The 27843-nt window shown below is 39.8% G+C and overlaps 1 protein-coding gene across 1 annotated transcript in view; it reads left to right on the plus strand.

Moving 5' to 3' along the window:
- Positions 1-27843, plus strand: part of LOC124711790 — a 170201-nt gene that overhangs the window by 122125 nt on the left and 20233 nt on the right. Inside the window, exons 10-12 of the mRNA XM_047242009.1 lie at positions 19082-19228; positions 25630-25840; positions 27265-27380. Of these exons, the coding sequence (XP_047097965.1) occupies positions 19082-19228; positions 25630-25840; positions 27265-27380 (474 nt within the window). The remainder of the gene's footprint in view (positions 1-19081; positions 19229-25629; positions 25841-27264; positions 27381-27843) is intronic.

Genomic DNA, 27843 nt, shown 5'->3' on the forward strand with positions numbered 1-27843 from the left:
CCAGAGAGGCTAACTCAACCACAAATTGGGTATAGAATCTGGTATGGATTCCATCTGGCCCTGGGGCTTTGTTCAATTTTAGCGATTCATCTGTTCTCAGTGCCACTGACATTGATATATATTTCACACATGTTTTTGGTGGTATAAGAAGTAAGTTAGGACAATACTCCTGTGTTTTAATCATGGGAAGTTCCAAAGAAACACTGCATTCATTTGTTCATCAACCCTCGGGCGAGTACATAAGAGTTTTGATAAAATCTTAATTAAGAATTAGACCTTAAATTTATATTTAGGATACCACACTATCGTAGAACTCTTCTACCTCATCAACACAGTCTGTACATGACTCTCAAAGTGTGTGTATGGTAGTTCTCTCACTGCAAGGGATGGTTTAGTATAAATCCTTAGGCTAGCATACTTGAAACTATTTTGAGACTTACTATAGTGTAGTCTGTCTGTATTACTTCTGTTTCTTTTTCCATAACTGTGGATAGAACTTCTGTAAGCTAAAGTCTCTGGTTGCTGTCTTTATGAGAAGAGCTAGGCTTTAATATAAAGGGAAGATAGTCAATAATGTTTGTTCTTTGAAATGTGGCTGGTGTAACGCTCTGTTTGGAATGCTTGTAATTGTTCTCCACATAAACACTGTTTTGCACCAGAAGAATTGCCCCATATGTTATTTCTACAAGTTAAATGAGAGTGGAAGAAAGCATAATAGGATGACTGAAGCTGTTCATTACTAGGACCTGGATTTTAATTACCTAAAAACAGTGAAATACGCAAGCATTTATGACCTGAAACTTACATAAATATGACCTTAAAAAATAAAATATGACTTAATAGAAGTTTATTTAAAGCATTCTTGTTTGTTTGTTTAATTTTTTATTCACCATAGAGTAATACAAAATTCACTTCTCAAAATATTGTAAGCATAGTTCTTTCTTTCTGTTGGGTTTGTGGCTAATTTGCACCTATTTTTTGAATGCCTGAATGTTTTATTTTCTGAACATAAAGTACAGTGAAAAGATCATCTATTGAAACTGTAAAACAATGTTTTTATTTCTAAATAGTATTTAAAGTGTTTCACATTATTTAATACCGTATGTCAAACTTCAGTATCTGCAAAGTTGCACTGGATCACAAAGTGCATTTTCAGATTTTCCATTGTCAAAGAACTTCGGTTGTCGCTGAGGATAGTTTTGTACCTGGAAAAGCTCCTCTCCACTTCACAAGACGTCACTGGAGCGTATTTGAAGGCAGCCAGGTCACTGAGTTCAGCTTTGTTTCAGGATCTTCAAATGTTGTGTCATTCCCTGAAAGACTGTCACTAATTTTGCACGGTGTAGAATATCCAGGATTCCATTGGAGAACACTTTGCCATTTGGTTTTCACTTTGTCAGCCACATGACTATGACCACGAGCTCGACCCAACTCACTCTGCACATGTTGCACAATACTCAGGGCCTCACATAGCTGCGTGCCAACAGCTTCCAGTCATTTGATGGCTTTTGACATCACTGAAAAATTGATGTTGATGTATACCAAGTTTTGAGACAATGTATCTGTAAAAACTTTCACAATTTTGATAGCACTTGATTCATCACTATCAAGCTCACAGAAAATTGTCTTTATTTGGGTGTAGTTGGTGCAGTAATACTCAGCAGCATTAAGCCAAGAACCGCATTGTATAAGAACAGGTTTAGGTGGGAGGGGCATTGAAGGTGCTTGTTCCTTGAATTTCTGCACTCGTAGTGGAGCCTTCACATAGATTTTCTTGCCGCAGGAAATTAATTTGTCAACATCAAGGTAATTTGATCGCACCTCTCCGGCAACTCTGAGCAACGCATGCGCAAGGCAAGTGGTGTACACCATACTGGGGTAGAGAATCTGAAGCCCTTTGGCCATATATGAAGCACCATCTGTTACAAGCAGCAAAACATTGTCTCTTTTCACACCATCTGGCTCAGTAGCTTCAGAGAGTTGTCAAGCAAAATAGCAATCGTCAAATTGTTTACTCTATCGAGAGCTTTGCACGTTAGTAGGAACGTATCTCTAGGGCCATCAACTTTTAGAACAACACCAACAACAACATTTGCAATATATCGCCCACTAATATCCGTAGTTTCATCTATCAACAGGCAGATCTTTTGCTCAGCAATAGTAATTCTTATTTTGTTGATCACATTATTGTAGCGTACGGATAAATAGTTCTTTGTCAGTGTAGATCATCTGGAACCGGATGTGTTGTGTACTTCTCCAAGAACCGTCTGAAGCGTAGATTCTTCAGCTTTTCCAATGGGATGTTGCACACAAATCCTTGCAGAATGATTGCACAGTTGACTATTGACCTGTCTGTTCAAATAACAGAGTTTGCCTACTGTTATTTTCAGCACTTCATTTCACACAGCTGCTGTGTTTAGCGGTATTACAGTGTTGTTGCACATTAAAACGCTTTTCTGCACTAACTTTAACTTCACACAGTTTACAAAATAATATTTCCCCATCAGTACTATAGAACTTCTCTCCAAATCCTGGAACATATCCTCGCAACTTCACGCTGTCGGAGCACTTTGTTTAGGCATGTTCAACAAGGCAAAGGCTGTATTCAAACTGGTTACTGAGTACACCTGTGCGACTGCAATGATTATTACGGCAGAAGCCGCATTTGTTGGCTCTGAGAGCGTATTGTCGACTGTGCGCAACAATGTTTTATGTTTGCGAAACAACTGTTGTGGTACATCAATTTTCTGCTACAGTCCTGAGAAATAAAGCTGTGTACTAATTTATCTGTTTATCGTTCACAATTGCACATTAAATATAGTCTCGTGAGCAATATATTCGTTTTCTTATTTGTGTGTCCCGTAAGATAAGAGAAAAATGGTATATGCATTTTTGACAGAAGTTGACGGAAATATGACTTACATTAAAAGTTAGCCGTAATATGACCTATTACTAATATTTGTTGAAATATGACTCTATATGCACAACCAAAATACATTTTTCAGCACTAAAAAGCCTAGATTTGTGTATAAATTGTTCTAAAATTCACCCTATAGTTCAGAAAAAAATATGACTTGTCATTAAAATCCGGGCTCTATTCATTACTGACACAGGGTTTTAATTTGCATAATAATTAAATCACATGTGATAATTCTATGCACAATTGGCCTGTGTGTGCTTCTCATTTTAGTTGTAGGTCCAAAAGTATTCCTGGTAGTCTGGCAGATTCACACTCATTTACCATTTAATTTAATTTGTGGAGATAAAATTGTATTATTTCACTCTCGCTTTTATTTAGTATTAGTTCAATTTTTGTAGCCACTGCCTAGAGATACCCAACATTATCATTGTTTGATTTTCACTTCATCTATTTAAGGAATGGTCATTATGACAGTTGAATTATCAGCATATATTACTGTTATGTAGGACAAAGAACTGTGTAGGTCATTCATGTAGATTAGAAACAGAAAAGGTCCCAGGACAGAATCTTGTGGCACTCCTTTAGCAACAGGTAGGGCATTTGATCAACAATTATTTACATTGACAACTATTAGATATCACATGATACAGTGTCAGATGCTTTGCTCAGATCAAGGAGCATAGAACGAACAAAAGAATGGCTTTCAAAACATTCAGAAACATCAGAAACGCAAGATTTTACAGCTTCAGTGGTAGATATACCTAGCCTAAAGCCATACCGCAAAGAAGAGATTAGCTTACTGTTTTCAAAGTAGCTGCAGAGTTGCTCTTTCACACAATGTTCTATGACCTTTGATATCAAATAATGGAAAATTCAAGATGGAATAATGACAACATTGTAAAAAGGATAGATTGTTACTCACTGTATAGTACACTGTATAGTACAGGCACAACAAAAAGACTGCTAAACAAGTAAATTTTTCAGCTAAAAGCCGCATTCTGAATGAGACCCCCCCCCCCCCCCCCGCGCGCGCATACACACACACACACACACACACACACACACACACACACACACACACACACACACACACGTACATTTACACATGTGTCTACGATTGCCATATTCCCAGACCTCTGAAAAGTATTTCCACTTCATTGTTGCAGTGTTCACGTTGAGGCTTCCCGTCAGTTATGAAACAGTCGTGCTCCCATTCGTAGTTGTACATTCCTGTGAGACAGTCAATATAACATGATTAGTTGCCATGTACTTTCGTGAAACTAAGCATCCATTTATAGGGTGGTGAAAAGTCTGTGGTGAACAGAGCGCATACTTCCTTTAAGGCTGAAAAACAACAGGGCACAAGCAGATCAACATGACAGCCAGTAAAGAGAACTTCTGAATGCTAGTTTCAAGGAATGTAGAGAAACTTCATATCTTGTATCACCAGAAAAGAATTGTAGCAGGTGAGAGAAGTTTGCATTAGACAAGTTTACACAGAGAGTCATAAGAAGGAAAATACATGCTTTCTATGTGGAAAGTCAGTTTATAACAATAGCAGCCATATTGGAAAAGTTGAATACTGGGAGGTGGGGGACTTTCATAATATGAGTGAAAAAACCCTTCGATGCATTGTTTGAAAATTGGGCTACAATACAAAAAGTTCAACAAAAAACCTGTGTGGGTGGAAAAAAAAAACAGAATAGCAATAAAAAGACTGTTTCATGCAGAAACACTAATGAGAGTTGATGTAGTGCAAATCATTCCAGAAAGCCTGCATGTTATGAGAAGAAAATGCTTTCTGCATCAGAAAATGTACATGATTATCATGACAAGAGTGGAATATCTGAAAAGGAAGAACCTAAACACTGACCAGTTCTAGAAAAAGGATTAAATTCTGCTTCATTGGGAATGAAGATGGGTTCTTGCAAGATGGTGCTTTATGTTTTATTGCATAAAAATGATGTGCAAATTATAATTCTGAGATGAATGCCAGACACTAAGCAAAGCGGCTTAGGAACATTCTTGACAAAATTACCAGACAGATTTGTATTTGTTTTAGGTCAGGCTGCCTATCACATAATGATAAATCCAATAGCCATCTACAAAATGAAGAAAGTATTCTACCGTTGAATGGGTGGAGAGCAACAATACAGAGCTTCCATCTAATGCCGCATCATATGAGGAACTTACTAGAAGCCCACTGGTACACACATGACCACACTTCAGGTGACAAGAATACTTTTGGAAAGTGGATTCTGCTCAGTGGACAAGGATATAAAACGTCTGTGATGGCCTGTGGTGCACTGCAATTTCAGTGCCATTGGATGTATTTGGGCCTTTGTCAAGGACAAGGTAAAAAAGGAGGACAAGCATTTTAAGACACGATACTTGTGTCGCACCACTGTGGGAAGTGTTCCCCAAAGTTTCTAGAGGAATTCAGTGAGTCATGTACACAAACTTGAAAGTTGTTATGCACACAGAGTTGAGTGACTTGAATAACAAGACCATTGCTGACCGGAGGGAGAGGACTGCAATAGCACCAGTGAGACCTCAGCGAACAAGGAAAGTGATTGAGTTAAGTTTTATTTCATTCATCGTTCTCTCCTGCAAAATTTATTTGAGCTAATCAATTTTTCATTTATATTAAAATGTACAATACATATCATGGTTCATGAATTGAGAGCTGCTTGTATGTCGAGTGTTCACTTGCAATTTCCCATATTGTTGTACATATATTGCAGCTACTAATGCATTTGCTTTGCAAATTCTTAGCTGACAAACATGAGGAGTGTTAATTAGTAATGACATACAATGTAACCAACAAAAGTTCAAGCGTTACACTTGTGCTTTCTGTGCCACTTTAGCTTCAACAGTAAGCTCAAACACATCATCTTGCTTTTGGTGTTATAGCAATGAAACAACTAGTCAGAAAATAACAAAAATCTTCCTGCAAATATAACAAGTTTTTATCTTTAAACTATGCAAAGGAAATTTTTCTCTTAAACACAGTTTGTTGTCTTCTGTCTCTCACCAAAAAATGTTTCAAAAAGCGTTTTCTCTTAAATACTATCACATATGTTGGCTGCATTTCAATTAAAATGTAATCACTAAATAAAAGTAGACATTTCCTGATTCCGGCAAGGTACAGCTCATTGGTGTTTGTCATGCAATGTAACCAGAATATAAGCTCAAAATCAGAAGTCAGTCATTATGAAATGGATAATAGGAGTAGTAGGAGTTTCTTGCACCTACAATACTTCCGTCTGCCTCATCGCATGCTCTTCCTTTTCCACCTGTCCACTACCATTCTCCCTCTGCCACCTGCCTCCTACGCATCCCCCTACCCTCATCTTTTCTTTCTTTGACGATCTCCTCCTCACCACTCTCTCAGTCCATCTCTTCCACCCTCTCTCTTCCACCCCCACCCCCCCCCCCTCTCTCTCTCTCTCTCTCTCTCTCTCTCTCTCTCTCTCTCTCTCTCTCTCTCTCTCTCTCTCTACCACTTACCCCCACAGTACTTCTTCCCAGTAGTATGTGTACCAAAGTTGGCTGAAATTGAGCCAGCAATTCAGGAGGATGTGTAGGACACACACACACACACACACACACACACACACACACACACGTACGTATGCAATATGGTACAGACTCAGTCATGTGATATGATCGTATGTCCCAAAACCTGTTGATAAAATTATTGGCTCACTTCCGTGCTTATCCTTGTGACCTTGTTGAAACACTGAATAGCACAAATAAGAGGGAAACAGCGTTACATACTTCTAAAGCAGCAGTCGGAAACTGGCAGACTGCGGTCCAGTTCTGGATGGTGGGAGGTCAAAAACTGACCTGCCAAAAATGTTTTGAAATTATAAATTACATACTCACACTATTTTTAAAAAAATATTTTTCTGTAGATGACAGTTCATTTGATTTCCACCCTTATAACTTTGTCTAGTTGTGTGTGATTAACTGCTAAGTAGTTAGAATTCTTAACGGTTAGTTGTAAATGTATTAAATGCATAATTGTTTTGCTGTGCAGCACAGGAGAGTCCGGTGAAGAGTGGGGGTGGAAAGGAACAAGCTGTCGCAGCATGTTATGTCGATCCACATAAAAGCTCTGGACACATGAATACCGTATTTACTCGAATCTAAGCCGCACTCGAATCTAAGCCGCACCTGAGAAATGAGATTCGAAATAAAGGAAAAAAAAAATTTTCCGAACCTAAGCCGCACCTGAAATTTGCGACTCGAAATTCAAGGGGAGAGAAAAGATTTAGGCCGCACCTCCAAATCGAAACAAAGTTGGTCCATTGTAATATGAGACACAATTTACGTCGAATGAATGACGATACAGCGACAGTAGTTTGGTTCGAGTCGTAAGCTTAGCAGTTAAACTTTACCAGGTAGCCATTGCTATGCGTCAGGAGCTCCGTCCGTATTTATACGAGTACCCTTCCTTTTTCATGTGCTCTGTCTGGTTTGAATCGATTGCTTATTTTGCTTTGATCTGATAAGTGTTGTTTTCTTTGTTATAGGTGTTCACGTCATCCTAAGCTGAAAATGCATTACTGTACTTTGTCATGCATTGTTTGTCGCATTCTGATAGTGCGTGTTTACGGCCTGTCGCCGCTCGCGGCACGGCTTGCTTTTGTGCGCGCTACCGCCGCTTACAATTAAAAAAAAAAAAAAAGAGAGAGAGGAATCGTCTCATTAGCGAAATAATGGCAAGAGACTGCTATTTGTTGTTACTTACACTGCTGCTTTCTTTGATAATGATCAACAAGAACCAAATAATAGACTGCGTGTGATAGAACATGTTCTGATCGAGAGTTCGGCGAAAATTTTTCTCCGTTTGAAAATCTTTGCGGCCGCTTCTTTAGTACATCAAATTCTGCACAGAAATTAGAGTCATCTTAGATTTAAAAATCTAGTCAGTTGCCGTGCTTCATTTCTGACTGTATCACATTAGGCATAAGAATAATACGAATATAAACATGACACGATACGTATATTCTTCCGCGTTTGCTGTTGTTTCACTCTAGTTTCGTAGTTTATTAGGCAGACAGGATTTACATGAGATAGCAGCAAACGCGAAAGAATACATGGCAAAATGTTTATATTCGATTATTCTTATGGTGAAGAGAATACTGCATGCGATTCACATTTCATCAGGTTCCTATTAGCAACTATCTCTTCTCACTGGTAGGAAAAAATTCAGAACGTAGAGTTGGCCATATTGACAAACATCCTAAACAGTCTTGCCAGTCGGATTTTCGTAGTACATTGAAATTCTGCTACATTCGAAGACGAACAATACGGAATTTGTATTTACTTCGTTGGATAATGTATGAAAATGCAGTGGTCGAAACTCGGGGCGGAGAAAAAAAAGCTCGTCTTCCACCTTTCTCTCTCTCTTTTTTTTTTAATTTATTTACTGACGCAGAGGTTTTGGCGAAAGTATTTATCTTTGTGCCTACAAAGCATACCTGTGTAGCGCTACATATATTTGACAGCAGAAGTTATAGTTGTAGCGGCACCTACCAACATTTTTCAGAACTTCCGCTTGCTTTGCACTCGATTCTAAGCCGCAGGCGGTTTTTTGGATTACAAAAATCGGAAAAAAAGTGCGGCTTAGATTCGAGTAAATACGGTACAACCCAAAAATTTTATTTAATGAACAACGAAATTTTATAAATTGATTTCAGACTCTGGCAACCTCTGAAACTTCAATTAAATCGGAGAAAGCATATACATTTAAACAATATCTTTTTGTGCTCGTAACTCAAACAGTATCTTATATCTATTTTATGAAACTTCAGCCGAGTTCATTCGCCAGCGATGATTGACAATGAAGCACCTCCTTTGCGGTGCAGCTCCTTTGGTGTACAGCAGCAATCACTTTGACACAGAAGTAGCTCCTTTTGCAGTGCATCGGCACTTGCTGTGTGCCGAGAACATATTTTTATAAAGAACGAATCTAAATAAAGTACAAAAATTTTATCGCGACTTCATCAGTAGTTGTTGCGATCTCGTATGGAGGATTTTGTTATTGTCGTGGCTTATAACATTTCTTTGGCATCAACGTGGACCCTAAAAAGTGTAAAGTTGATAGTGAAAATAGGAAGTTTTTGACTTAGTAGACTGAAAAATACTGTTTTACACTGTCTGATAGGCCTGGAGCTCTTCATTTGCCTCATATGCAGCAGAACTGTCACTCTTGTCAGAAGTGCCAATGTAAAGTGACACTATGAAACAACTCATCAGCAGTTCGATAAAAATTTTTCTCTGTGTAGTGAAACTCATCAAGAAAAACTCCGGGCTTATCTAGCTTCTTAAAAAAAGCAGCACGGCCTTCCTAGTTAGTTCTGTGAGCGAGAAAGAAAAAGCTACAGAAGCAAGAAGGCGTGTATGTTGGACACACAGTAAACACCGGAAACCATTTTCAGAACCTGAAATAGTTTTTAAAAAAAAAGTATGTTGGAAGTGACTTTGGCACTTTTTTGAGAGAAAAAGGATGTTGTTGTCACAATTCAAGGTATTCCATTGTTGAGAAGTAGTAATACAAGGATAACCGAAACTTTGGCTGCTAGCAATAAAAGTAGTTTGATCGAACTTCTGCAGAAGGCACCTTCGTGCACCATAGAAGTAGATGAATCGTGCGATGTTGATGAACAACAAATGCCTATTTTTGTATATTCAAAGTAAAGAATTTAGGGAAGAATTGCTAACAGTATTGTAGTTGAAGGGCAAGACTTGAGAAGAACAATTTATTCAAGACTTTTGATGGCTTCATTACAAAATCAAACATTAGTTATGTTAAAATTGGCTCTCTTTCAACTGGAGGAGCACTGGTGGTGATCGGTGAAAAGAGGAGGACTAGTAAAGAGAATCAAAGATAAGAATTCTGGGCTACTATCTTTCAGCACTTTGTGGAAAACTTACTGTGGCTCTGAAAGAAGTAACGAACAGGTTGATAAAGCTGATTAATTTTAGGGGAGGCCTCGTTGTGCTCTTCAGCACAGACAGTTCAAAGATTTGCCTTCAGAGTGCGATTCGGCACATCCTGATGTACTGCATTACAACAGTGTTCATTGGCTAACTAAAGGTCAAGTGATTGAATGTTTTGGGCAAATAAAAGAAGTAGTAACATCCAGATGGCACAGATTATGAAGCAGCCACTGAAATTTTGCATGTTGTGCTCTGCTGAATGTTGTGCCACTGGGCTGTCTGTCTTGTTTTTGGCAATAGTTTGATGGTGGCCATTGATTCTGGTTGACAGCTGCATGGTTGTCATATCTACGAAAAAAAATGTGCAGTGGTTGCAGCAGAAATGGTGCATAACATGGCTGCTTTCACAGGTGGCCCAGTGTCTGATGGGGGAGGATAAGCCTGTGATGGGATGGGAGTAAGAGGTGCTGGGTGGATAGATATGGCAGGTCTTGTGTCTGAGTCTTCCATGAGGGTCAGATGTGTGGGGGACATGGCACAGGAGAGTTGTTTGTGTATTAGGTATGGAAGATATTACCTGTTGGCAAAGGCCTATCTCAGGCCTTCAACATACTGAGCGAGGGAGTTCTCATCTCTGCAGATGTATCTGTCAAGGGTAGCCAGGCTGTATGGGAGGGATTTTTTGGTGTGGAAGGGGTGGCAGCTGTCAAAGTGCAGGTACTGTTGGTGATTGATGGGTTTGATGTGGACTGAGATCTGGATGGAGCCATCTGTGAGGAGGAGATTGACATCTAGGAAGGTGGCACGGCACAATAGGTGTAGTACCAGGTGAAGTGGATGGGGCAGAACGTGTTGAGATTGTGGAGGAAGGATAATAGAGTATCCTGGCCTTGGGTCCAGATTATAAAGATATCATCAATAAACCTGGGAAGCTAGGAACATTTCCTTTAGGTGGCACATGAAGAGGTTGACATAGGAGGGTGCCACGCAGATGCCCATGGTTGTGCCACTAATTTGTTTGTGTACCTTCCTTCCAAAGGTGAAGTAGTTAAGGGTTAGGATGTGGTTGGTTAGGTGTATGAGGAATGAAGTGGTGGGTTTGGAATCTGCAGGGTGTAGGGGGAGAGGTAGTGTTCATTTACGGCAAGGCCATGGGCATGAGGTATGTTGGTGTGTAACAACGTTGCATCTACAGTGACGAGTAGGGACCCAGGAGGTAACAGTGTGGGAATGGTGCAGAGCTGGTGCAGGAAGTGGTTGGTATCTTTTATGTAGGAGGCTAGGTTGAGGACTATTGGTTGCATGTGTTGGTCAACAAGGGCTGAGATTCTTACGGTGGGAGCACTGTAACCAGCAACAATGGAGTGCTCAGGATTTGTTAGGTTTGTGGATTTCAGGCAGCACATAGAAGGTTGCATTGCGGGCTGCTGTTGGAGTGAGCAGGGAAACTTATTCAGGGGAGAGGTTCTAGAAATGGCCTAAGGACTTCAGCAGGAACTGGAAGTTATATTGGACTTCTGGGTTGGGGTCACTTTGGCAGAGCTTGTATGTAGAGGTGTAGGACATCAGGTGGAGGTCCTCTGTCAATTAGTCACTCCAGTTTGTCACAACAGTGGTGGAACTTTTGTCTGCTGGAGCAAGATCAGGTCGGGATCCATTTTTAGGTTGTGCCAGTCAGTCCTTTCTTTTGCTGAATGGTTGCTGTTTTTAGGGAGGGACCTGGGGAAGAATAGTGAGTCCATATTGGAAGTTAGGTACTCCTGGAAGGTGACATAGGGATAGTTAGGTGGAAGTGTGGGAGGGTTGCAGTTGGATGGTGGTACAAATTGGGGCAGGCAGTGTTCGATGTTAGGATTGCATTGGTTTTGGTTGGGGGAGTTGGTGGCAAAGAAGTGTTTCCACTGTAGGGAGCAGGAGAAGAAGAGGAGGTCTTTCAAAAGTCCAACATGGTTAAACCTAGGAATAGGGCTGAATGTGAGGCCTTTGGATGGGACTGAAACTTCTGTAGGTCGGAGGATTTTGGTGGAGAGGTTAACAACATTGTTTTGGTATTGTTTCAGTTCTGGATTGCATGCAGTGCTGGTAGGGGTTTTTGGGAGTATACGCTGGGAGAAGGGTGGGGGTTGGATAGCAGTGCCCCAAGGATTTCAGCAGGCTGGATAACTTGTGGAGATGGTGTTTGAAATGTTCTTCCTAAATTAATATCATGACCATCCAACACCCAGAAGAACATTCGAAACACCTCCTCTGCAAGTTATCCAGCCCGCTGAAATCCTATTCCCACCTTGGGGCACTATTATCCAACCCCACCCTACTCCCAATATTCCTCCTCATCAACCCCTCATAGCACCAGAACCTGCGTAACTGACATTTTAAACTTACCACATCCTCCAAAACCCCCTACCAACAAACCACTAAATTCAGAACCGAAATAATACCAGAGCACTGTTGCTAACCTCTCCACCAAAATCCTCAGCCCCACAGAAGTTTCAGTCCTATCCAAAGGCCTCACATTCAGACCTACTCCCAGGTTTAACTTTGTTGGACTTGTGAAATAACTACTTTCCTTATCTCACTTCCTACAGTGGAAACGCTTCGTTGCCACCAACCCCTCCAACTAAATCCAGTCCAATCCTAACAATGAACATTGCATGTCCCAGTTTGTACCATTCAATTGTGACCCTCCCATACTTCTGCTTAACCTTCCCCTAGCCACCTACCAGGATTTCCTAACTTCCAACCTGGGCATGCTATCCTTCCCTATGTCCTTCCTTAAGAACAACAACCTTTCAGTAGAAGAAAGGTCTCCCGTACAAAACCTAAAAACGGATCCTGACCTGATCAACCTCCTGGCAGACATAGGTTTCACCACTGTTGTGACGAAATGGAGTGAATCCATTTCCTTGCTCACCCCAACAGCAGCCTGTGCTGCCTGAAATCCACAAACCCAACAAATCCCGGGCCCCTTAATTATCACTGGTTGCAGTGCTCCAACTGAAAGAATTTCAGCCCTTGTTGACCAACACACGCAACCAATTGTCCTCAACCTAGCCTCCCACATCAAAGATACCAACCACTTCCTGCACCAGCTCTGCACCATTCCCACACTGTTACCTTCTGGGTCCCTACTCATCACTGTAGATGCAACCTTGTTATACACTGACATACCTCATGCCCATGGCCTTGCCGCAACTGAACACTACCTCTCCCCCTACACCCTGCAGATTCCAAACCCACCACTTCATTCCTCATACACCTTACCAACCACATCCTAACCCTTAACTACTTCACATTTGGAAGGAAGGTATACAAACAAATTAGTGGCATAGCCATGGGCATCTGTGTGGCACCCTCCTATGTCAACCTCTTCATGGGCCACCTAAAGGAAATGTTCCTAGCTTCCCAGGTTTATTGATGATATCTTTATAATCTGGACCCAAGGCCAGGATACTCTATTATCCTTCCTCCACAATCTCAACACGTTCTCCCTCATCCATTTCACCTAGTACTCCACCCATTGTGCCGTGCCACCCTCCTAGATGTCGATCTCCTTCTCACAGATGGCTCCATCTACATCTCAGTCCACATCAAACCCATCAATCACCAACAGTACTTGCACTTTGACAGCTGCCATCCCTTCCACACAAAAAATTCCTTACCATACAGCCTGGCTACCAATGACAGACACATCTGCAGTGATGAGAACTCCCTGACTCAGTATGCTGGAGGCTTCACATAGGCCTTTGCAGACAAACAATATCTTCCATACCTAATTCACAAACAACTCTCCCGTGCCATGTCCCCACACACATCTGAAATGAGGGGCATCCTACTCAAGATACTTCCATCCCCTCGCAAAGCAGTGTTCCACCACCCACCCAACCTTCACAACGTGTTATTCAATCTGTATGTCAGTCCCTCGCCCAGTCCCCTGCCAGGGGGATGATACTCTTGTGGAAGATCCAGATGCAAGACCTGTCATATCCACCCACCCAGCACTTCTTACTCCCATCCCATCACAAGCTTATCCTGCCCCATCAGACACTGGGCCACCTGTGAAAGCAGCCATATTATGTACCAGCTCTGCTGCAACCACTGCACAGTTTTTTACATATATATGACAATCATCCAGCTGTCAACCAGAATCTGTGGCCACCATCAAACTGTTGCCAAAACAAGGCCGACCACCCAGTGGCACAACATTCAGCAGAGTGCGACATGAGAGATTTCAGTGGCTTCTTCATAACCTGTACCATTTGAATCTTCCCCACCACCACCAGCTTTTCTGAGCTGCACAGATGGGAGCTGTCTGTACAGCACATCCTTCACTTCTGTAACCTTCCTGGCCTAAACCTGAGGCAACTCACTTTCCCCCTAGCCCCCATCCACTAGTGTGTGTAAGGGAGGGGGGGGGGGGGGGAGGAGCTGTTGCTTGCATGTGTGCACACCACCAGTTTCCCATCATCCCCACCCAAATATGTGTCAGCTACTTCTGTCCTGCCATCTAACGCGATAATCTGTGATATCGTGCACACAGCTATCTGCCACCTGCCTTCTCTATTTGCACCCTTACTTGCCCATGGATGTGTTTCCCCTCCCTGCCATGAGCCACTAGACACCTCCCCCAAACCCTGTCCCTGCGTCCCACCTCTCTTCATACCCCACCCCACCCCAACCCACGCCACCCTGCACCCCCACCTCACCCCAGTACACTCACCATGGGCCAGGAAAGAACTGGCAGTTCAATGAGCACAATGTAAGGAGACTTGTGTGTGTGTGTGTGTGTGTGTGTGTGTGTGTGTGTGTGTGTGTGTGTGTTGCATTTCCTAATTCGTTATTCTCAACCAGAACTCTCCATGCATTATTATTGCTTGATTTTATATTTTTGAGTGAAAATTAAAATAAAAATAGCACTGAATATAGATATTTTCTTGATTTTTCAGTACAAACAGGCCTATCTGTTGTATTTCATATTTTTGTAAGTGAAAATAAAATAAAACATAGTGAAACATATAATTTTTTTCTGGATTTTTAATACGGATATGCCTATCTATTGTATTTGATATTAGTCTGAGAGTGAAAATTAAAATAAAAAATTAGTAAGGAATATGAAGTTTTTCTTCAGGACATCGATACAGATTCTTAGAAGTATCAGATCCTTCTAAAATTGCTTGCCGATTCCTGTTTTAAAGTAATCTACATTAACAAAATACCAGCAGGTGATTGTAGAACATTTTTATGTTGTTGTTGTGGTCTTCAGTCCTGAGGCTGGTTTGATGCAGCTCTCCATGCTACTCTATCCTGTGAAAGCTTTTTCATCTCCCAGTACTTACTGTAACCTACATCCTTCTGAATCTGCTTAGTGTATTCATCTCTTCGTCTCCCTCTACGATTTTTACCCTCCTCACCAGATGGTAGAGTTTTGTCAGGACTGGCTCTCCCAAGGCCGTCAGTAGTTCTAATGGAATGTTGTCTACTCCCGGGGCCTTGTTTCGACTCAGGTCTTTTGGCGCTCTGTCAACTCTTCACGCAGTATCGTATCTCCCATTTCATCTTCATCTACACTCTCTATATACTCCTTCCACCTTTCTGCTTTCCCTTCTTTGCTTAGAACTGGGTTTCCATCTGAGCTCTTGATATTCATACAAGTGGTTCTCTTTTCTCCAAAGGTCTCTTTAATTTCCCTGTAGGCCGTATCTATCTTACTCCTAGTGAGATAAGCCTCTACATCCTTACATTTGTCCTCTAGTCATCCCTGCTTAGCCATTTTGCGCTTCCTGTCGATCTCATTTTTGCGATATTTGTATTCCTTTTTTCCTCCTTCATTTACTACATTTTAATATTTTCTCCTTTCATCAATTAAATTCAATATTTCTTCTGTTACCCAAGGATTTCTACTAGCCCTACTCTTTTTACCTACTTGATCCTCTGCTGCCTTCAATACTTCATTCCTCAGAGCTACCCATTCTTCTTCTACTTTATTTCTTTCCCCCATTCGTGACAATTGTTCCCTCATGCTCTCCCGGAAACTGTACAACCTCTGGTTTAGTCAGTTTATTCAGGTCCCATCTCCTTAAATTCCCACCTTTTTGCAGCTTCTTCAGTTTTAATCTACAGTTCAAAACCAATAGATTGTGGTCAGAGTCCACATCTGCTCCTGGAAATGTCTTACAGTTTAATACCTGGTTCCTAAATCTCTGTCTTACCATTATATAATCTATCTGATACCTTCTAGTATCTCCAAGGTTCTTCCATGTGTACAACCTTCTTTTTTGATTCTTGAACCGGCTTCCTGTTTCATTTCTTACCCCCAATTCATATTCATCTACTGTTTCCTTCTCTCCCTTTTCCTACTCTCGAATTCCAGTTGCCCATGACTATTAAATTTTTGTCTCCCTTCACTGCCTGAATTATTTCTTTTATCTCGTCATACATTTCATCAATTTCTTCATCTGCAGAGCTAGTAGGCATGGGCTTCGTGTCTATCTTGGCCACAATAATGCATTCACTATGCTGTTTGTAGTAGCTTACCTGCACTCCCTATTTTTTTATTCATTATTAAACCTACTCCTGCATTACCCCTACTTGATTTTGTATTTATAATCCTGTATTCACCTGACCAAAAGTTTTGTTCCTCCTGCCACCGAACTTCACTAATTCCCACTATATCTAACTTTAACCTATCCATTTCCCTTTTTAAATTTTCTAACATACCTGCCCGATTAAGGGATCTGACATTCCACGCTCCGATCTGTAGAACGCCAGTTTTCTTTCTCCTGATAATGACGTCCTCTTGAGTAGTCCCCGCCCGGAGGTCCGAATGGGGGACTATTTCACCTCCGGAATATTTTACCCAAGAGGCCGCCATCATCATTTAACCATACAGTAACGCTGCATGCCCTCGGGAAAAATTACGGCTGTAGTTTCCCCCTTGATTTCAGCCATTCGCAGTACCAGCACAGCAAAGCCGTTTTGGTTAGTGTTACAAGGCCAGCTCAGTCAATCATCCAGACTGTTGCCCGTGCAACTACTGAAAAGGCTGCTGCCCCTCTTCAGGAACCACATGTTTGTCTGGCCTCTCAACAGATACTCCGTTGTGGTTGCACCTACGGTACGGCCACCTGTATCGCTGAGGCACGCAAAGCTCCCCACCAATGGCAAGGTCCGTTGTTCATGGTGGGGCATTTTTATGGATCAAGCCCTTAACATCCCCATTGCTTGGTGTAGCAGTACACTTATACAAATAATGAGTCATGTATGTACTAAATTTGGGTTGAAATTGGTGCAGGCATCCTTCAGTAATGCTTTTATGTCAACCCTCAGCAATTGCGGTACTAGTCCTACTGTCACAGGTTGTTGTCCCCCCCCACCCCCCACCCCACCCCCACCCCCAACCTCCCACAATTGATCCAATTGTAAAGTTTGATGGAAATTGCTTTTGGTATTACAGAAAGGGGCTGATATGCTGGTGTCAGTGTCTTTGCCTCCCCCTGCCTCTTCTCCCACCTCAAGCCTAGCAACCCCAGAGACTATAGATTTGATACTAATATTAGTGGTTATCAACGTCACATGAGCATATTACCCTCACAGTATTTTTATACAAATAATGAGTGATGCGTACACAAAATTTGGTAAAAATTACTCCAGATATTCCTGTGTTAAACTTCTCTCTCCCCGTTTTCCCCCACTACATCCCCATCCCTATGGAATGTAGGTATTGTTTACTCATACAGTGCTTGTTTCCATATTTTAGATTGCGAAGGTTGAAACTTTAATAGTGGCAACTGTTTATTTACAGCTCGTACAAAATAGGTACATGTTTCAAAGTTTTACTGACCTTCAAAGTAGTCACCAGCATTGTGTATAACCCGTTGCCAGTGATGTGAAAGTCGTAGGATACTCTTAGCAGTGTCAGTTGTGTTGACAGTTCGAGCAGTGTGGTCTATTGCCTGATGAATTTGTAGCAGTTCTGAGGTGAATGCCATGAAGTGTTTCCTTCAGTTTAGAAACAGAGTTGAACTTACGACGACTTAAGTCAGGGGAGTGCAGTAGGTGGTATATCACGGGTTTGTCCTGCAAAATGATGGTCAAGTCCTGCTGTTCATTTTTGGAACACAACCTACAACCAGCTTAGAGACAGAAGTGATGACACTTCCTGCGGGATCTGACCATCATTTTGCAGGACAATGCTCAAGCACGTACAGTGCAAGCTGTTACTGATTTGTTTGACTGATGGGGCTGCTAAGTGCTATACCACCTACTGCACTCCCCTGACTTAAGCCCTCGTGAATTCAACTCGATTTCTAAATTGAAGGAAACACTTCACGGCATTCGCTTCAGAACTGCTACAAATTCGTCGGGCAATACTAAACTGTAAATAAATAGCTGCCCAACCCTCGTATATGCGTAGCACATATGACTGATACCAATCCAGTGGTTTAAGAGGAGATGTGGTACATATACACATACATCCATTTTTAAAATGTATATAGATGTAGATTAACTCAATGAAGTTTTTGTGTTGCATATTAAATCTGTTTGAATGTACATTAACGTGGTACCTACCATACTTAAGCCACTATCCTTTCCACAGACCTGACTGTTGTTTAATTGAATGTTAATGTTGCTCAATGGCTTCCTTTGTTAATACGTAATACAATTTTGGAATTAGCCAAATGAGTTGGTCCCCTATGAAACCTATTTATCCTTGTGCCCTTTAGTTGTTGATCCTCATTCAAAATAGATGAATTAAACTGATTTACCATTTGAATGATGATTTCTTACAATAATACTAAAATTACGTTTGGACAGATTGTATGGTGTCAGCAGAACCATTAGTGTTCTCCTGTTATCATAAATATGTCTTACGTATAAAGAAAGAAATAGAATTCACTTGCTATAGATTTTCTTTAGGGCCGCAGAGTTTGTAGTTAGATGTTGTGATCGACTCTGCTTTCACAATCCACATAGCATCTTTCTATGTCTCATTCCAGATACCAAGTAGAAGTGATACATATGAGTAAATTTACCTCTTTTTGTAGACTTTCAAAAACCATGATCAAATTCTTAATTTGTCTTAAAAATGCTATTGGAACTGATGTGAGTAAGCAAGCATAAATGCATTTTACTTAAATAATCTAAATAATGTTATGTTGTCATTTTTTCATTGTGTGTTGCATATATCAAGAATTTTTGTTTTGATTTATATAGGCTCGGGCAGAGGCATCTTGCTTGCACCAACTTCTTTACAGCAGCCAGCAGTGCTGTGAAGGGCTTGAACAAGAAAAGAGGTTACTGGCACAAAAGCTTGAGGAAGAAAAGTCTACTGCTGCATCTGCACATGCTCAACATGTACAGGTTAGTAGATATAGGCTTAGTGATGTTACTGGGCTAGCTCAGTGGTCTAGTGGTTAGCCTCGTAGGTGGCTGCAGGCAAGGAAGCCATGGGCGGATTACTGGTAACCATCTTCATATGTGGATAGGTCTGCTATGGAACTCACTCAGCTTTGTGAGGCCAAATAAGAAGTTGCTCGATTAAATAAGAAATCAAAGTTACTTGTAAGCTGTTAATGTGGCATTACACTGAAAGTCTTGCAGCAGGTTGGATGCCACATGACATTTTGATGACTCTGCTATGTAAGGCTTCTCATTCTCAGCTTTAGATGATCATTAACTTAATCTTTCTCATTTCACATCTTTATCCATTATCTTTCTGTGTTTGTAGGTAGTCCTCAGCATCATTTTCTTTCATGTAAAGAAGTGTTGCCATCATTCAGTTAGAGCTCTAGTTTGGTTTTGCTGATTTGTGTTTGAGCGTCCCTTATCTAATTATGATATATTTTCATATATTGGTGTACATATTCATATGGCACACAAATATCAGAGTCAGTTCATGATTGAATATAAGTACCTCTCACTCTCATGTTGATAAGCACTGGATTCATTCTTCAGTTTTTATTCCACATAATCTATTGACTTACAAATTAAATTTCAGTGATGCTTAATTGCAAGACAATAAGATTATGTACATCAAAAATGAAACTCTCTACAAGAAAATTGAAAAACTTTCAGATACTATGCAAAAAAGGAGAATAAATTTTTATGGTTATTTTCTCAGTATGAATTCTAACAGATTAACCAAACAGATCTTTGACTTTTTATGTAACTTCAAAACGAAACCCAACTGGTTTAAGGAAACTGAGAAGCACCTAGTAGAATTAAAGATTTCAGATTTATCAATCGAACAGCTAAATTAATTCCTAAAGATGAAAACATAAGGTTCCAAGACAAATCTACACAAAAGTCAAACCCTTTATCTCGGAAGAAGAGAGGAAAAGATCAGAAAGAATGAAGAAATACTGGGCCCTAAGAAAAGAACAACGCACAAAGAAATGATTGATCCAGCGTACCCCAAAGAGGGTGAAATGAAGAAGAAGAAGATTCACTGTCAAATAAATCTTTCCTACCTGAAATAAGTGAGATGTAAAACAAGGTGGAAAGATTTTTGTAGGTGGTTAATAAACAAGGAATACTCTTAACTCAGAAATGACTGTAGATAATGTGGTGAGCTAGCCATTCTGACATATGAAAAGTGTGTGGCTTAATAAAACCTGAAGCCCTTTAAAGTTCCAGCTGAGGAAGTTATTGTCTCTCGTGTGATGACCTTTGTGATAGAGCTGTTGCTAAAGTTTATAAGTATAATAAAATGCTTTTGTTGTGCCTTTGTAATTGCTGGTAATGTAAAGTCTTTGGCAGTGGCTTGTCATCTGCTACATGGTAAGTCAAAAGAAACAACTGATGAACAGTGGATTTCACAGTTGACATGTAGAACTGGCAAGTTTATGTGAACACCTCAGCTTATTTAGCTTCACCAGAAGGAGGTTACAAGTAAGTTGAAAAAATGTAACCAAAATCTAACATCCTACTACAGCAAGCAATGAAGCAGAAACCCTCTCCAGTTGCCACATATGCTAACATCGCTAACACTTGATTTAAGAATCATGAAAGCTGGTTGTATATGTGGAAGAAACCTGGGAACACTGGGAGATTTCAGATTCGTTATGTAATGGTAAGACAGACATTTTTGAACCAAATTCTGAAATGTTAAGACATTACCAGGGGCAGTTGTGTACTCTGTCCACAATTTATTGGCTTTGAACTGTAGATTAAAACTGAAGAAATGGCGAAAAAGTAGGCAGTTACGGAGATGGGACCCAGGTAAGTTAAAAGCATGAAAGTTGCGGAGAAAAGACCACATCTAGTAAAAATCTTTAGCTATCAAAATAGACGTGGAATTTAACTGATGAAAGGAGAACATCTAAAAATGCAGCAATTGAAGCAGGTGAAAGGGAATACAAACATCTAAAAAATGAGATTGGCAGTAAATGCAGAATAGCTAAGCAGGAATGGCTAGAGGACAAATGTAAGGATTCAGAAGCATATTTTATGAGGGGAAAGGTAGACAAATTGCCCACAGGATAATTAAAGAAGCCTTTGGAGAAAAGAGAAGCAGCTGTATATCAAGAGCTCAGGTGGAAAACCAGTCCTAAGCAAAGAAGTGAAAGCAGAAAGGTGGAAGGACTATATATAGGGTCTATACAAGGGAGACATACTTGAGGGTAGTATTATGGAAATGGGAGAGGTTGCAGATGGAGATGAGATGGGTGATATGATACTGCGAGAAGAGTTTGACAGAACACTGAAAGACCTAAGTTAAAACAAGATGACAAGACAACTAGATAACACTCCATCACTTACTTTAGTTCAAAAAGGGGTCCACTACTCAGGAACACTCATCTTCAATAATTTGCCAGCAAACATAAAAAATTTAGTTACAAATAAAGATCAGTTTAAAAGGAGCCTGATAGACTTACTAGTGGCCAACTCCTACTCCATTGACAAATTTTTTAATAGAAACAAATGATGTATTGTATATATTCATACTATTAGTATTGTTATTTCAGCTTAAAAGAAGAAGAAGATTGACATGTTCTACACCCACGAGGGTCTCCTCATCACAGATCTATGGAATGAAAAACTAATCTAATCTAATCTAGAACTAATAATAGCCTCGGGAGAGCCAGCCATGAGAATACTATTGTGTCTTGTGTGCAAGATGTACGACACAGGCAAAATACCCTCAGACTTCAAGACTAATATAATAATTTCAGTTCCAAAGACTACATGTGCTGACAGGTGTGAATGTTACTAAAATATCTGTTTAATAAGTTATAGGTGGCAAATACTAACCTGAATTCCTTACAGAAGAATAGAAAAACTGGTAGATGCCAATGTCGAGGAAGATCAGTTTGGATACTGAAGAAATGTAGAAACTTGTGAAGTAATACTACCCAATGTCTCCTCTTAAAAGATAGGTTAAGGAAAAGCAAACTTGTGTATATAACATTTGTAAACTTAGAGAAAGTTTTTGACTGGAATGCACTCTTTGAAATTATGAAGATAGCAGGGGAAAAATACCAGGAGCTAAAGGCTTTTACAACTTGTACAAAAACCAGATGGCAGTTCTAGGAGTCAAGGGACAATGAAGGGAAGCAGTGATTGAGAAGAAAGTGAGATAGGGTTGTAGTCTATTGCCAATGTTATTCAGTCTGAATATTGAGGAAGCAAAAACCAAAGAATAATTTAGTGTAGGAATTAAAGTTCAGAGAGAAGAAATAAAAACTTTGAGGTTTAGCAGTGACATTGTAATTCTGCCAGAGATAGCAAAGGAGCTGGAAGAGCAGTTGAACAGAATAGACAGTATCTTGAAAGGAGGATATAAGATGAATTTCAGCAAAAGCAAAGCAAGGATAATGAAATGTAGTCAAATTAAATTAGATAATGCTAAGGGAATTACATTAGGAAATGACACACTTAAAGTAGTAGATGAGTTTTGCTATTTGAACAGCAAAATAACTGAAAATGGCTCAAGTAGGAAAAAAATGTAGACTGGCAGTGGCAAAAAATGCACTTCTGAACAAGAGAAATTTGATAACATTGAATTTAGATTTAAGTGTTAGGAAGTCTTTTTTTATGGTGTTTGTATGGAGTGTAGCTATGTATAAAAGTGAAACATGGACAATAAACAGTTTAGACAAGAAGAGAATAGAAGCTTTTGAGATGTGGGGCTTCAGAAGAATGCTGTAGATTAGATGGGTAGATCATGTAATTAATGAGTAGTACTGAATAGATTTGAGGAGACAAGAAATTTTTGGCACAACTTGACTAAAAGAAGAAGGGCTCAATTAAAAGGGCACATTCTGAAAAGTCAAGGGATCACCAATTTAGTATTGGAGGAAAATGTGTGGGTTGAGGGGGGGAGGGTTAAAACTCATAGAGGGAGACCAAGTCATGAATACAGTAAGCAGATTCAGAAGGATGTAGGTTGCAGTAGATGGCGAGGCTTGCACAGGATAGAGTAGCTGGAGAGATGCATCTAACCAGTTTTGGACTGAAGACGACGACAACAACAACAGTCTTACTTGAATGATTCATTAATTGAATTGACAGAAAGTTATCTACACACAGTAAATACTTACTTGAAAAGAAATAAGAACATAAAAGATACATGTGAATCTTACAAAACAATGTCATAGAACATCAAACAAGAAAAAGACAGTGCATTTATTAGCTTGGAAGCAACTTAGGCAGTAAATATTTCCAAAAATTTACATTCTGAGTTAAAGCTATGAAGATCAGTGATCCAACCTCAAGAAACCAAAATAAAGAGAGTAGCACAGGGGAAGCCTCGAACAGTAACCATTAATTGTCTCCATAAAGTTTCTAAACAACATAAATTCTTATTTTTTATTATCAGTATCACGGATATGTAGCTTCAGACAACTGCTGCTGTTACATAAATTAAGTCACAACTTAAAAACAGAAAATAAATGAGGAAGACGGAAAGGTAATTTGAAAACATGAAACGTCAACCATAAGATCATTTGATACAGTCTACATTGTGTACTAGTGTTTAAGCTGTATTGATGATCAGTTAAGTACTTTATATACACAGTATGTAAAGAAAAATGGATTTTTTAAATGTAGCCATGTAATCCTAGTGATATACTCCAAATTTATGATTTATCATGTCAGACTTCATGATTAAAAATTAATTTTTGTGTTAAACCTTGGTTCAGTATTTCTTTTTGAAAATTATGTTGTTTTACAATAAGTAAAAGCCATAGCAGAGAATATTTTGCAAAAAGTGAAGTAATGTATAGTGACTTGAGTGGTAATGCAGCATGTAATAGCTGATTAGCAAATGATGATTACCAGGTTGCAGTTAAATACACTTTTATTTATAGCACATAGTTCACAGTGAAGTTCGGTAACAACTGAAAGATCATCCTTCTTCACATAAGAGTAACAGAAACAAAGTCCACTGTAGTAACACCAATCCTGTTCTGAAATTCCATGCTAGGTGGCTGTGGAAGCAATGCTCGTAGTGCAGTGCAGTGTATTGTGTTGTGTTGTGAAGCAAATGCATTGAATTGTATTGTGTTATGACATCACAGCACAGAGATGGCACAGCGGTGTAGATGCGAGCCTCTGGGCTGGTATCTGCGAAGCTCTGACTGATGGGCTGCGAGGTGCAGATGGTTGAGTCACAACTTGAATGGCCAGCAGGCAGAAAGATATCTGTTGTGTTTACAGGCATGTGACCTGCAGATGAAACGTGATCCCTCAATAGCAGCACCGCTGTTGCTAATGTGCCCGCAGATTGTGAGTTTGGCTGGCACCCCTGATGGCACTTATCTGATCGGTATATCAACAGGTTGTTTAGAATTGCTGCAATGTCCACAACACACAGTGCCCTTGTGATGTTTGTAAATAATCTCCAAAGGAGGAATGCAAACAGTCCAAGGATAGGCAAACCTAGAGGACGAGGATGTTGTGCTGGAAGTGCAGTGTAGTTGGTGTACGACCGATATATGATCTGGCAATGCTGCATGAAGTGCAGATGAGTCACAAGTATAGCATGCTTAATTATACCTGGTTAAAATTCTAGTGTTCCTTCAAATTCCTGTTGACATTAGAATACCATATTCTTCGGCCAGCTTGCTCTTAAAACTTGGTTATATTAAATTAATTATTAAGATCCCATTTGACCAATGAGAGAATAAATCACTCCATAATATATGGTCCCAAAGAGAAGTTATGCAGAAGTAGAATGGGTTAACAGTGGATTTTTACTATATTGGGTATATTTTATGGCAAAGCAATCAAGAGAAGTCAGGACAGGCCATGAAATTTTAGGAGTGAGTTATGGATGTGGTCCAATGAGGATGTGGGTCAAATTATAGTTTCATAAAACTCCATTTATGAGTGTGTGAGAAGCTATTAACAAGATTATACTGAGATTAGCTTTTGATGGGATTACATAATATTCCACCGAGCTGTGATGTTTTTAGATTATCAATTACACAAACTGACAAAATAAATGAGTTAATTATGTATTGTCAGATGACTCCATCATGTGATCTAATAATATACCTAGTGACGTTAAATAGCTGGTAGGTATGTCCCATTTATTGAGTTGATTACTTTCCACTTTGGCACACACACACACACACACACACACACACACACACACACACACTACAATTTTTCCTTCCTGCCAGTTAAGCAGCACATCTGGTACTGAGACCTAACATTCACGCTTCTGTCAGTAGCAATAGTATCTATTTTTATTTATCTTTGAGGATGCTTCTTCTTATAGATGTTTAGTCAGACAACTTTGATATCTATTGTTTTAGGACTTTAAAGAGAAGCAGAGAGTGATCTTAGGTTTGACAAACAATGTGGAAGAACTTAAAGCAAAATTGTCAATGAAGGAAAAAGATCTTGAAGCAAGCAAGCAGAAGATTGATGAACAACTTAAGAAAATAAATAATCTTAATAAGGAAATAGCAGACAAGATAGCAGAGATGAAAAATTTGGAAAAGGAGGCAACAGCTAAAAATGCAGGTAGGTTTGAACAAGCTAGTATGTTAGCCATTTCTACCTCTGTTGTGCAGTTAAAATTATTGCTATACCACTTTAATGCTATTCTGTGTGCATGAATAGCTAGCTGTTCCTGCTGATTAAGAAAGTGCGTTAACAAAGGTAGCAATTTTTGAAAAGACAGTAACAGCAAGAAGTTATTTGTGAAGCTAATGAAAAGCTCTCTGATTTCCAGCCGGGTGTCAGTATTATAAAAAAACTGCGACGTTTTAACAGATGACATAGTTATTATCTTCTGGCGAAGTGTTGACATTTTGCGGAGGCTGTCCTACTTATATCTGTGGTGTGCCCACCTCCTCCTGGCTCCGGCAGGCTGGGTACAGAAAGGCTGGCAGGTGGGCTGGAGGTGAAGTCGTGGAGGTGGGGGTAGGTGGCACACAATTCAAATCTGTGTCGGAGCATTCCAGCCATCTTGTAAGGAGAACAGTGGTGGGTGCACCCTTGATGAATTGCCACTAAAACTGGATTCCATGCTGCACCCGGTTGGTATCCTTTGTCTCTATTTGCAAGATTCATGCGAATACGAATCTCGATGGACTCTTTTATGATGCTGTCGTGATAGTCGGGGGCTTGGCAGAGCACCTTGGTGTTTCCGAAGTAAAAAATGTGGTCTTCCTTGAAGCTGCACGTATAAGTAGGATGGCTTCTGCAATATCTTGACACTACTGCAATCCAGCTGGAAACCCAAGAGTTTTCAATCAACTGTATGCACTGGGAAAGTTTACATTCATACGTTGGTGAAGCTACTGGCTTGCTTTTCAGTAGAGTGAGTTTGTTTGCAGTAAAACAGTATTCACAAATTAATAACAGTATGGTGTTTATCTTTCAGATAAGAATGAATAGTAATCATATTTTACAGGATACATAGTGCATTCTGTCAGCACATTTAGGTTACTTTTATGTTTATGCTATTTACAAGTGCAGGACTGTGATTTTGCACTTAAATTTGTGTCTCCTATGCTTTATGTGTGTCCATTTGCTCTTGTATAAGCACTTATGATTTTGTGTTTCATTGCTAGAAAACGGTACATATCTCACAACAAAATATTTGTAGTTAAGAAACAATTATCTGTTTTTATTTTTTTGTTGACGCCATATGGTGCCTTACACAATTAGGAGAAACAAAACAGTAACGCAAAATTCAGGGGCAAAAGATAAGTAATATTTATTCTTATCTGCAAGATAAACTTAACTGAAGTAACAAATGAGGTGAATGGTTGCGAATATTGAGTATATAAAACAATATGTTCATACTTTGCCGGAATATAATTATGAAATATGTCTTCAAATAATTTAAATTAAGTTTATGTTTGTTGTCATTATGATCTTTTAATGTAGAACATTATAATTAGAATGGAGATTGAAGAAAGAAACATTATTATTTTTAGACTATGCACAAACACTCACCAAAATGGAAAATCGGATAGAGAAGAGAGACAGAGTAATTCATGAACTTCAGGGAGAAAATGAAAAGAAGAACAAGAAGATTGAAGCTTTGCAGTTGGTAAGTAGAGTGGTGTGTGTGTGTGTGTGTGTGTGTGTGTGTGTGTGTGTGTGTGTGTGTGTGTCATCCATTAGCAGTGTGGGAGATCTCCTCCTATTGTACATCATGTATGACTTCTTCTATATGCCATTATTATTATACGTTTCTACTGTCAGAACTCCTTACAGCTGTGCCAAATACAAAACATAATGTCATCTTTCACCCCCGCACCCTGCGGGTCTTGTGGTTAGAATAGGCCCAAGGTGTTCCTGCCTGTTGTAAGAGGCGACTAAAAGGAGTCTCACACGTTTCAGCCTTTATGTGATGGTGTCCTGTCAGGTTTGATCTCCATCTTTCTAAATTTTTCTGAACAACGAGTCAATTGGGGAAGGGTGCTTTACATGGTGCGTTGTGTCCCTCTTGCATTGAGACCTTCAGCCCACTTTCTCATCGTCGAATTGCAGTCCCGATCATTCTCCATCTC

This window comes from Schistocerca piceifrons, chromosome 8 (genome assembly GCF_021461385.2).
Source record: "Schistocerca piceifrons isolate TAMUIC-IGC-003096 chromosome 8, iqSchPice1.1, whole genome shotgun sequence".
NCBI lineage: Eukaryota > Metazoa > Arthropoda > Insecta > Orthoptera > Acrididae > Schistocerca > Schistocerca piceifrons.